Raw genomic sequence first — 13036 nt, 5'->3', positions numbered from 1 at the left:
GACCCGAGAAAACTAAAGATTATTACCAGTCTCGGCAAGCACCTTTACTACCTTTTGAAGGCTCAAATCCTCTCCTTTCACTGCCTGAGTACCTTTCACTCTTATCATACCACATGGCTCTGTAAAGCTGGATTGTACGGAAAAGTCTGAGAGAAGTCCATGTAAGCCATGATCATACCCATGTTTTAGGCCCGGGCCAAAATATAGTTTACATGTGAATGTGGATGATTAATGGTTTACGTGTGAACACGCTCCCTAATTAGGCATGGGCTAAATCCGACTCGGTCTGATCTGGACCAATCTGACCCCGGCCAAACCATCTCTGCGTGATCGCGGCTTTCTAGATATTAGATTAATGACAGTGTTTTCATTTAGGTCGTCAAGAATTAAACAGTAAATCAGGCTGAAATGGTCCGAAGAGAACAACCATATGGGTCATTACGGCTTAAAACATGTCATTAGCGGCAAGTCTCACAATTCGATTATGTCCAGTCTGACCGGTTGACGTCGCACAATAAACTCTAATAACCGACCCGTACAGCTAATTAGAAGTCCGGTCTCGAGCCAGAGAGAAACGACGAACTCGGTAAGAACATCGTTTAAATCCCTATTGACTGCGTAACTGAATCAGGCTACAATTTCAATACCCAATCCCGAATTAGATGATTGGGAGAATTGTGGAATGGGGGTAAATAACCGGTTTGATCGACTAACGCGGGAGTCGACCGACTGCGAGAGTCGTTTACTTAGCAATCTACTACTGTTGGCTCGATACATCAGTTTCCTGATCGTATAACGCGACTACTTAAACAATCAAGTCATTGGTCAAACGAAATCCTCATCCGAACGTGATCACCCGACAGAAGATTACAAAGTTCTCATTTCTCTTTCATTAGATACCTGCATTAGCAGCCTTTAAGGCTTTGTAAGACCCACATGGAAATGCTCTGATTTCTGTTTTTTTTTTTTTTTTAGATTTTTTCCCTGATCTTATATTTCCATTTTTCTGTGAAATATCCTGAAAATATGGTTTGGGGATTGATTTTGAAAAAATGGAAAAAGCCTTTCCACGTTTTCTTTCCTCGCTGAACCTAGTGCACGGCCGGAAAAACTCGAAAAAATTCTTTCGCCGTTATGTTTCGAATCGAAAATGGACATCCGCCGCATTAGAGGTAAATAAATATCCTCTCGACAGAATCACGGGTAGATAATTCCATATAAGGCATTAAGTACGAGCAGATGATATTAATCATTGATTCAATAAAACATATACCGATATCGATGAAAGTGCGTCGTCGGGCTCCGGGAAGTCGGTAGCGGAAACCAGAAACGAGCGTATTTGGTCATACGCGCCGGATACTGATTGGATAAACAGTGTATACAAACAAACTGATCAGCGTTTCATCTCGAACACAGAAATACTGGACATGTCACTGATCTATCATCCGATCGAGAACGAGATGAAATAGGAAATGTGATTACACGATTCTATGATACTCGGCCTGTACGGATATCAAGACGTTATTTAGAGGGCGATATATCAGATCGTAGAGTTCTACGGATAGAATTGACTGTACACGCACTCGGAGTCCATGATTTGACTCCGGAGTCAGATGTAAGCCGCGATCGCACGAGCATTTTTAGCCGGCAACAAATTTTCACATGAAATGGGCCAGGGTCAATTTTAGCCACACCAAAAACGTCAAACATTGCTTTCACTTTTGATTGCTGCCTTTGAAAGTTTTGCCAATTCTTGCGTCTTTACGGCAGCGAAATCTTCCATCTTCTGGAACGGAGCAATCAAGATGGCCATTAGAATTGTCTCCGGACCCAGTTGCCAGTTTGACTCTGGCCCTAGCTTTAGGAGTTGTTGGCATATGATTTGACGCCCAATTTCACTTTCAAATAACAGTAAGATTTGACTCGATTGGTTGAAATACGATTAAAAGTCGAATTCTCACTCATCGTTGCGCAACAATTTTTCCAGAAAGGAAACGTTTCAGACGAATAGAAAATTAGCGTGAAAAGTTCGAGGTCACCTGCACCGACTTTGACAACCGTTTACCAGATCGGAATTCACTCGTCCGCTGAGAGCGATGTTTTCGCTATTTTCGAAAACACATTGAAATTCATATCGCTTTCGACGGAATTTCGCAAACTCTTGACAGAATTTAGAGACTAATCGATAACAATGTCAAAAACTATGACTCAGATTTCAGAGTGAGAGAAAGAGAGCGCGAGAAAGACAGAAAGAGAAGAGAGAGAGAGTGAAAGTAGTTGACTAAATATCTCGACGACACTCGCGGAAAAACATAGATAATAGAGAATATATCTGTCGTTGATGACATTCCACGCATTCGATCACTTAATAATTACAGAAAAATACAGAGAAATGAGCAAAATTGACACTAAATCAACATAATTTCGGCATTAAATCAACACGTTCTCTTATATCATTATTATTAGAAATCGCACGTCGTCGTCAGTCGTGCCACTAGTTGCTGCTTTATTTAGCGGTTGTTGAAGCAGTTATCGAACTCGGGAGCCGTTAACGAACAACAACGCGTCGTATCGAATCTCATTTATTTCTATAATTACGGAAAATTGATTGACTGCGTTCGTTCGTTGGGAGGAGGCACCGCGCTATGGTGACATGTACGGGTCGTTGTTTCTTCCCGACGTAAACTATAGAAATATTTCCGCTACTGATTAAATTCGTCTAGGGATGCACTCGTCAAAATCGCGTCGCTTTAATTGAAAGTAATTTCTTTTTTTTCGAATTTTCATATCAAAAGTCGAATTGACGCGGGAGCAGGTCGCTGCGCGTCGGATAAGAATAGCAGTGATCGAGTGGTTTATCGTCATGTCAGTCGAGACGGTTTAAAAATTCGGCCGACTTGGTCGATGGTTTTTCTCGAGCCTTTCTCATCATCGATAGAGGAAAAACCAGAAAGCCGCTTGGCAACCCGGGCGAACTTCGGTCATCGGAGTCAGTTGACTATTCGCGAACTAAGTAAAAACTGATCGTCAGTTAGTCGGAACTATAGTCCGGAAATATTGCACCACGCAACTGAGCGCGATCGCTGTATTTCGGAACTGGTTCCAAGATGGCCGATGTTGCGAAACGCGTGAGATTGAACCGCATTCGATTATTAGCTCCGTCCGCTAGTCGACTAACTACGGAAACTGAAGTTCGTCGTCGCGAATGGTGCTCAGCCGGTCGAGAGATGAAAAAACTCGCTACGAAATAGCGAATCTATAAAAAAACTATCTTCCGAAGTGATTTTTTTATCAAGATCGTCGACGACGGCAAAGTTTTATTGCGAATATTCGTTTATGAGTATATCAGCGGCGAGCGATCTATTGCTCACTGCGTGATGATCTTAAAGGGGCTTTCCATCAACTCGTTGAATGTGACAACTGTATGAATCAGACGAACAGCGCAGTCTTCACTTTCTCTTCTGTCGCTTGACGTTTAAAGATCTACATCATAAACTGACTCATCTGTATCTCTCTCCTCTCTCTCTCGCGCGGAAAGACCACTCTATTCGGTTGTAATTTGTCTTATGGTCCAAATTACACATTTCTCCACTCGACGAGAGTGCTGAATGAATTACCTCCTGTTGCATTGTCCCGCGACTATAAAACAACTACGACGAGCGTAGATCGCATCTAGTCACTTTACTAGTCGCGTATTTACGATGCGTAGTAAACGACTAGAACTCTCTTGTGATGACAGGTCCAGTATCGGGCCTGATGGACCGCCTTAAATTCGAATACTTCCAAACACTTTTTCAAATCATTTTCAAAAACTTTCACAAGCACCTATTCCAAAGGTGATTTTCTAAGATTCTTGAAAGACCTGGGCTAAGGAATGAAAAATTTAGGATGAAGCAGAGGAATTCTTATTCATATTATCTTAGACATGCAGCACCTTCAAAAATAAGAATTCATAGATCCTCATCATTATTGGGTAAGATTCATAACTCCCTGACCGATCTCAAGTATAACGCTTTCAATGACACCCGGTATCATCGCTTAATAGATCAGGGAAGAACTCTGATGGGTTATGCTTACCTCATAACTGCCCGGACCAGGAATATCACTTTTCTTATTTCTGAATCTCTTATCCTTCGTAACCATGAGTCCACCTTTTGATTTATCTTTTTTAATTTCATACGCGCCGGGACCTGAAAAACATACGACCAAACGAAAATTTAGTTTCAGTTCAGGCAAAGAATCTTTTTTTCCCTGGGAAGTCTTACCGATGACTCAGGGAAAACTGAAATACAAAGACTCAGTAGTGGATGTTTGCAATAAGAGAGACTGAGTACACAGATTACACAAAATCCATCTTAATTACCTAAAGAATGAATGAATGGCCAGCTCTTAGATCTGTCAAAACTTCCTTACAATAAAATCTTCACTAAATTCTGGCGCAAAACTTTGCGCACAGTTCATTATCCAGCTAAACATCGGTTCAGTCCCAGATGAGTGGGACTTACGCTCGCATGGAAAAATGGGAATACAACAACTGGGGAGGCTCATTTCAAGTTTTAAAGAAAGGTTTTTAAAAAGTTAGGCAGGTGGTAATGTGCGAGTCTGTGACTCATTCGGAGAAAGAAAATGATTCTGAACGTCTCTACAAAGTTCCAAACTTTACTAAAGGATAAGGCTGAAATCATTCTTTTATGTAAAAGTACAAGTGACTCGTAACCTGCGGGGAGGGTGGGTTGTATGGGGGCTTCAGTTTATCATCCTTATTGCATATTGCATCATATATTTTGCTAAGAAATCGTAAACTTCAGATCCAAATAACGATTAAGCAGTTTCTATCAAAACCTCATCAATACGTTCGAATAGAATATCGCGTATAAACTTCGATGATTTTTTATCGAATGCGAATCCAGTCAATTATTCGACAGTTTTCATTTCTCATTATACGGGAATAAAGATCGCACCGATAAAGCTGCACGCAGATGCGACAGATGCAGCATTTCAACGCACCGGTTTAAAGCGACCAGTAATTGCCATCGATAACCCCCACTCCCGCGCGCGACGGAGTCGCTCGGGAAACTTTTTTGGATCGCTCGCGGATTTAAGTAGACGGTCGCGACGTAGTTTATCAACAAGTTATTAAACTTTTCAACGAGTTCAAATAACTAGTCAAACAGCATCAACGCCGAGATACGCGTGATGTCATCATTAATCTTTCATATTAAAACGATATACGATGATAACAGTGCTTTTTCATCATAGAAACGGATATTTTTCTGGAATCATTTCACAGCAGGGGCTCTGGAAAAATGAAAGGCCGCAGATAAACTTGTTAGGGTTGATTATACTGGCTGGTTAACCGAGCAATGAACTGTAGTAACCCAGGGGGGCAGCATCTTGCCCAATTTTGGTTCTGTAGACAATCTAACAACTTCTTGTGAGACCATTTCTATCAAACTGGTTTTTAAGTTAGAAATCATGTGCAATTTGAAAGTAGAGAGAATCCCACAAGAGATAAGAGATAAATTCAGGTATAAAGAAGATGACTATTAGGATATAGTCGAAACGTTGAATAAACTACTAGCTTCAGTTACATTTTCGGACTGTGTTTTTTCCTTACTATTGTGGGATTCTCTCTACTAAGCTTCAACATGGATATAGTGTTTCATCAATTGGGAGCAATTTGAAACAGGTTAAGAATAATATTCTATGATCTATGAATCTATGAATGATCTATGATGAAATAGTTAGCAGCTTCCTAAATATGAACGGGCTAGGAGTTTCATCAGTCCCAACCGATTATGGTACGGCACCCACTGAACTGGAGGAATATCAAGAAACGCTGCAAGGACACACGACTCAATAGACTGCCTATACATTACACATGTAAACAATTTGTTACATTCACGTCTGGAAACGTTGTTTGATGTTGTTGACTGAAGTCTACGGTGACAATCCTAACGTTGATTCTAATTACCTTATTGTAAATAAAGCCGGCTAATACGTATTGATTATTGATTTATGATCGAAAGCATTGAATTACATAGTGAAGAGAAGAGAATATACACATCTTTGCTTCCCATATATATAGTACTAGTGTGTACAATCCTATATCAGTCAGTACGGTTTTAATTACTTTTCACTCCAATGACAATAATTAGACATAAAAATGATAGACTAATAGTAGTCATTTGATAGCAATTGAAGGCTAATATTAGTCGGGTCTGCCACATTTTGGAGTACTCCAAGGCTACGCCATAAGCCTAAGTACATATTCACACTTGCTCTCTTCAAAAAAATTCGATTAATCATAATTCATAATTTATCAAAGTTGACACTCGGCGGTTTCTTAAATTATACAGGAATTTGATAAACAAGTTAATTTGCCCCTAGATACAGGATAAGGCCATTGTTTATTGAGTTCACGGTAACCTATTGTCTAAAACGAATCCCGTTAATTTGTGACTTTTTCAGACCACGACGTGACCCAAGTTTGACCATTCCATTGTTAGAGATAAGACATTCTTCCTAAACAACAGATTGAAATAGAAACTTAGGTTGATTCAGTACAGAATATTTTGGTTAATATCGTAATATCATTTTTTTTAAATTTTCTATATAAAAAAAACATTAAACGCAAAGAAAATCAGCTAAATTCGACATTTTAAAATTTCAGCTGAAGTAATTATGATTTGTCGTTGTTGAAGTATTCACGAGAGAATACTCGCGTACGGAATCAACAGGCTATTTCGTCATGAGCGTTCAGTCCCGAGAGGTTCTTCATACGCGTACGAGACCAAAGCACGACTCTAAACTAATTTCGGAAAATGACTTGTTGAATCGGTCATAATCACCGTAAACACAGTTACGAATCGAGGACTGACTGACTCGATTTTGGGACTGCGTATTCGACGATACCAGCGTGAAATCAACGAACAAGAAAATCAGCCCTCTTACGCTCGATCTACACCGATATGATTATATATTTATCCCGGTCTCGTGAGATTGAAGTGAAGTAAGCCTCATTATGTGCTCTCTCTCTCTCGATCTCTCTCTCGATAGCTCGTCTCTGTGAATGTGAAGAGAGTCCTCTACGAACAATTCACCATCATTATCCAATTGAACACGTATCGACAACATCCTATTTCACCAAATACTTATCAAACTACCGGGGGAAGGAACGACGCACGCAGGATAATGGTCCCGAATTAACCACAGATTCATGACTTGAGCCGGCAAGTTTTTTTAATCATATGAAATGCACAGAAAATATTCGGTCTGTAAGTTGTGCTAAGTCAATTCTTAGGACCATGCCCAAATGTATCAAACAACAAGCCATAGGCGATAACGGTTCTCGGGCTCAGGCTCGAAATCTGAAATAACCACGCGTTAGCGCCCATTGCATTTTGATTATGTTGTATCTAGGGCCAATAGCTAAATTTTGTCAAGAGAATTTTTTGAATTTCAACCCAGTTCCTCAGTTATAAGGTCATGTCATGTCGCTGAAAAAGTTTCCTCACTGAGTTTTCAGTGCCTAGTTCTGCTGCTAGGTGGTGCACTGGACCCATTATTTGCACAGCACATCTAGACAAGTTTCATTAAGAGGTTTCACTACTATTAATGAAGTAAGTAGCTGTAAATGATTCAAATCAAAGGACAATGCAGTACCTGATGGAATATGACTAAGGTCCTACATTAGCCTTAGGACTAAAAATCTAGATGCGTTACCTGGTATCATAGGATCGGCTTCTTCAAGTATGATATCGTGAGGTGGAACAAATCTGGAAGCGGATGATAAGAAAGCGCCTTGCTTGCGGGCCCCTTCATCCGAACGCGGTTTCGCTGGCTGAAGTTGTTTCTGAGTCGAGTCGAATGATTTGCCGACTTCGTATGAACCCGGAGGTGGAGCATCCTGAAATGAAAAAAAGCATCGATTATTAAAGTGATTTCGAAAAAAGATTTACTCGATATACACAATTCTGGGCCTCTGAGACCCCAAAATCCATAGCTAGAAAATGCGGAGTACTTTATTTCTTATGGTTTTTTCTTTAATAAGGTTCTGGGCAGTAAAACTACATTTTCAGAACCAGTTTTTTCAAAACTCGCGCATATTCTACAAGAAAAACTGGAGCATAGTTTCTCGAAAGCTTGTTGAACCTTGTCAACAGATTGAATCGAGGAATCGGTCTTATAGAATCATTACCGAAGAGAACGATTTTAATGACTACCAGAAATAGAAACAGAGATATGTGGTTTGATTTGGGTGTAATAGAGGTAATCTATGCGTATACTTCTCTCCAGGCTGAGACCGACTACCGGCAGCGAAATGAAGCCTATTAAATGCGTAATTGGTATCATCAGTGTTTCTGCGTAGTACGGAAGCATTGTTGATAGTTGGACAACATACGATTGTCAATACTGTGATGTGTAACTGTTGTTGACATGAGATTTTCTGTACCGCAGGGAAAAATAGGAAAGGTCATTTGAAAGCCCTATTCAAGGTATGATGCAGAGATGATGCAGAGATGATGCAGAACTTTTTACCAGTCACAATCTGGAGCAATATGGATACAACTTTGATTAAAGCTGTGATCACACAAAAATGATTTGGCCCGGGTCAAATCTGCGCGCAACAGACCAATTAGGCCCGTGCCTAGATTAGAGAGCCTGAACCTGAACCACTCACTCAATAGAAAAGCTATTGTGATAGCAGCTTAAATATTAAGTCAAACTCAAAGGACTCAAACTTAAACCTCATTGGTCCATGATATAAAACCTGTTCCACACTCAAGGAAAATTCATAATTTCAGGTTTAAAATGATTTCTCATTCAATAAATCGTTAGAGAAATGCTCTCTAAACAAATGCTCTCCTCGAAGAAATCAAAATGGATAGATGAAAAGTCATACAATAGAATCTTATGTGATAAAAGTTATTGAAATAAAATCACAACGTTTCAGCTGTTGACAAACAGCCATTATTAGGTGGACTGACCAAAAACAGACGTGAGAAAGCATGTAAACTCACAGTACATTAGCCCATTAAACTATGCGTCAGAAAATTAAATAAGCTCGTAAAAGAACAACAAGGGGAATCTAAATCGAAATTGAGTTTTCGTTATCGAGGATGTCACGGAAAACTTTGTCACCGAACAGGTTGCAAAAACAGCGATTCCCGTGTGCATAGTAAAGTCGCGGTCGGGTATTTCCCAAAGCGGTTGATCATTTCTGGTTTGTGTTTCCGTCGGTTTAGAAATTGTCACGCTACGAAGACGTCGCGCGAGGAGAGAGAGAGAGGAAGAAATATCGGCGGCGTGTGCGCGCGTGTTGATCCGAACCGGGACTCGTACGACTCCTCGGGGAGTTGTACGCCGACCTACAAGTGATCTGTCACCGGCGTCTCTCGGTAATGAGTTAAACACCGATCGTTTTCCCCGTCGCGACGTATCGTGATTAGCCCGGCGTAAAAACAACCTGTTAAATTCCTGCGCGACAACGGAATCCACGCGGGAATCGAAGCGGTTACGTTCGCTGCGAGTAAAACAGCTGTGACTCGTCGGCGTCGTAGTCGACCGGGAATTCCCAGTTGATTCCCGATCTCGAGGGCGAGTCGCGCTCAGTCGTTGAAACATGTTTATTAAAGGTAGAATTATGTACATATTGATTAAACCGCGTGTGACAAACGAAGATTGAAAGGTGATGATTCATTTCGATGAATTGTTGTCTAATCTCGTGTGCAATGTATCGCGGGCAAAGCTGAATAAAAGATGCGATAAAACAACGCGCAACATGATTCAGAACCGATGAATCAAACCGTTAAAACATCATATTTGTTTTGTATAATTACAGCGAGCCGTGGTGCATAGCCATTTAGACCTCATTCGACTATTTATCCCTCTACCTTTTTCCCCGGATGAGAGATAGAGGTCAGGGAAGCGCGAGGCCTCACTGCTTTGAGGAAGAAACTACCACCACCGGGATTCAAACTCAACTGAAGAACGCTGGATTGATGAAATCTGTATGGCTGATGACATATCCAGGGATGAAAACTGACTTAAGTTAACAACATCATCCTAACCTAACCCTAAAGCCTAGCGCACATCGACACTGCGATTGGAGACAACTAGTTGCAAGGCAGTTTTCGGCGCATGAGGAACTGGCTGGATACGATCAGTTGCTTGAATGTGTCGATGTGAGCGAGCTTACGATTGGTAAGCGTCCATCTATCTCCAGTTCCAGCCAGTTGCCCATGTTCTACTTTTGAGCAACTGGTTGTACTCAATCGCAGTTATATCCGTCGATGTGCCCGCTCTGGATCTCGACGATCGACATGCGCCATGCAGTTGCTGCAACTGACCGGTTGTAACTAGATTTCGATGTGCGCGGGGTAATCGTTCGGTAGCAACTAGTTGTCTCCAATTGCAGTGTCGATGTGCGCTAGGCTTAATGTTAACCCTTTATCCTTCATCATAGCCTAACCTAACCCGAACGTTTACCCAACTTTTCATCCTTTGATACATCAAAAACTGACTTGAATCAGCACAATTGGCAAAAGCTAGTTTCTACTTTGCTCTTCCTATGCTAGCAATAGAGGCTTTCTGGATCGGTTTATAATGGTCCCCATAGAAAAGAAGTTATCCTAATTTATCCTAATCTAAATTGTTTTTTGAATAGTTGCTTATTTCATGTATTAGATTCTATTTAAGCGCGTATCTAGCTCACTGCGGAGAATACTGCGAATAAATTAATTAAAATCTAAAGCTGCTACCCACAGTAATATAACAGTCATTAAACCCGATTACGCCCGATTTCATCTGAAATCAATCGTGAAATATGAATCTAGTTGACAAGATGTTCTTCCTAGAGATCTGTTCAATGACAATAGTTACTATAGAATATTCATGAACTGACCGAAACTAAGTTATAAAGACAAAGCGTTTCAATTATTTGAATGGAATTTTACTAGCAACAAAGATAAGTAGTCTCATTCAAAGATTGCCAAACTGCCATAATTTTGTCTAAAAATCTGCACAAACAGTAAGAGAAATGACGCAATCACTTGGCTACATAAATATCATCAATAACCGTGATCTACGAACTGAACTATCAGTTCACGCAGAGGTAAACGTCGCATCAATAACTATATACATAATATGCTCGATGAACCGGACTAAACTGATATCAATAAATCAACGACGCGCATGAAACAAATGATAGCAGAAAGCAACTTGTGGACGTGGATGATATCTAAGGAGGGTATGGGACGGAGTGTGTATTTTGGGCAAATGGTGCTTTTTGACATTATTCCATTTTTTCGATGCATTAGCATGCTGAATCAAAAAATTGATAGCAACATCGACATTATAGAAAAAACTACGATAGTATTTGACATTTCAACTAAATTCTATGAGCCATTTTCCAAATGATTTATAAAATTTGAGTCGAAACCTCAAATGCTCTTGTAGTTTTCACTCATATTGAGGGGATTGAATTAGACCTCCCCGATCGGACCATCATTCCTCTATTGAAACTAGCACGGACATTGATGCTACAACTCGATGCTTATCACATCGAAACAATCGGATATATTTTTAAGGAAATTGCGCATGAAATCTTTCATTAAGAATATGTAACGGAACAATAGGAAGTATATATCACATCGATGAATTCTCGGAAATAGTTATCAAGAAGAGTACAGTGAAATAGGACGAGCGTCTTTGAAACCGAGAGATTTAATCAAAAGCCACTAGTGTGTAATACGAAACTAATCAGCTCATTGAACGTCCATCTAGTCGGATTTAATTTTCAAAAGTCACCGTGTAAGACATGACGGGCTAACCGGATGAGTCACCGTGTAAGTTTATAACTTACGCGACGCGCGCGCGCGCGCTCTAGAAGAGTCAAAGACATAGCCGAGGAGCTTTCTCGAGCAGCAGACGCCAGGTACACCCTCTTAAAAAACATCATATAACAATAACATCAAACACGAAGTTAACGTTTCTGATAGCGGGCAGTTTTTACAGGTAATTAGTGCCTCGCCCGGAGGGTAAGCGCGACGAGCCCGAGGGAGAGAACGCCGCGTCATCATCGTCGGCGTCGTCGTCGAAAAGACAAGTCGACGTTACCTTCGCGTCACAATAGATAGTTCAGACTTGTAAATCAAAGGAAAACGGAAAAACGAGCGATTTGCGCGACAATGATTAGTCACACAATAGTACATGAAACGACCCCGGTGTTCTCCCCCCTCGAAAAATCCGAACCTCTGAAGAACTGAACTCATTACAAACACGATGACTATCCTGTTTTGTTGCCGCGTAATAGCTTATGATAAATTCGCATTTAGAATTTTCTTTTGATTACGTAAAATAATTGGCAATTAAAGTGTTTTAACGTCGTGCGTGGAATTAGACGATCATTAGCGCTGCTGAAATTACGCAATTACCGAGTAAATTTCGGTTCCAATTTAGAGGTGATTTTCGCCGTCGAAATTCATAAAGAACGCGTCGAAATATCGAGTTTGAAATTTGAACTATTGACAGCAATATTCGACGCACAGGGGGGTTCCTAATCGCGAACAAAGCCAACAGCCGGGCAATCAGAGAATTATTGTTCGGTCTCTCTCCTAAGACTCGGAATAAAAGGGGAAAGATAAGTACTTCATAAGCGCAGCTCGACGGGACCGCACTCATCGACTGATAAGCGTACATTCCGATAAGCATAACTTTCCCAACGTCCAGCGCCGTAATTGAATTATATCATAAGCAAATCTCATAAGAATCTCGGACGCGGCAACAATTGCCTGTTGCTCGTCGAGGCAACTGGTGGACCCGATCTGTCAATTTATCTTCAATTTCCGAATGATTGACCGAATGGTCCGTACGGTCTTGTAAGTGGCTAAATGACCGTGAAATTGGAGATTTGCGTCGAGTCTAATCGGTGACATTCGCGTAGATCGCAGATTTATAAACCTAATACAAGCGGCGTATTAATTACGCTCGCCGCAGTAGCCTTCATCTTCGCTTATACTTTCATTTGTTTCGA

At 40.7% G+C, this 13036-nt stretch overlaps 1 protein-coding gene across 1 annotated transcript in view; it reads right to left on the bottom strand.

Moving 5' to 3' along the window:
- Positions 1-13036, bottom strand: part of LOC141904022 (sperm-tail PG-rich repeat-containing protein 2-like) — a 38302-nt gene that overhangs the window by 6890 nt on the left and 18376 nt on the right. Inside the window, exons 10-11 of the mRNA XM_074792461.1 lie at positions 7726-7909; positions 4078-4190 (exon numbers count right to left, since the gene is read on the bottom strand). Of these exons, the coding sequence (XP_074648562.1) occupies positions 4078-4190; positions 7726-7909 (297 nt within the window). The remainder of the gene's footprint in view (positions 1-4077; positions 4191-7725; positions 7910-13036) is intronic.

The sequence above is a fragment of the Tubulanus polymorphus genome, chromosome 4, assembly GCF_964204645.1.
Source record: "Tubulanus polymorphus chromosome 4, tnTubPoly1.2, whole genome shotgun sequence".
Classification (NCBI taxonomy): domain Eukaryota; kingdom Metazoa; phylum Nemertea; class Palaeonemertea; order Tubulaniformes; family Tubulanidae; genus Tubulanus; species Tubulanus polymorphus.
Note: the sequence above shows the minus strand (reverse complement) of the source record. Positions and strands in the feature narration are given on the sequence as shown.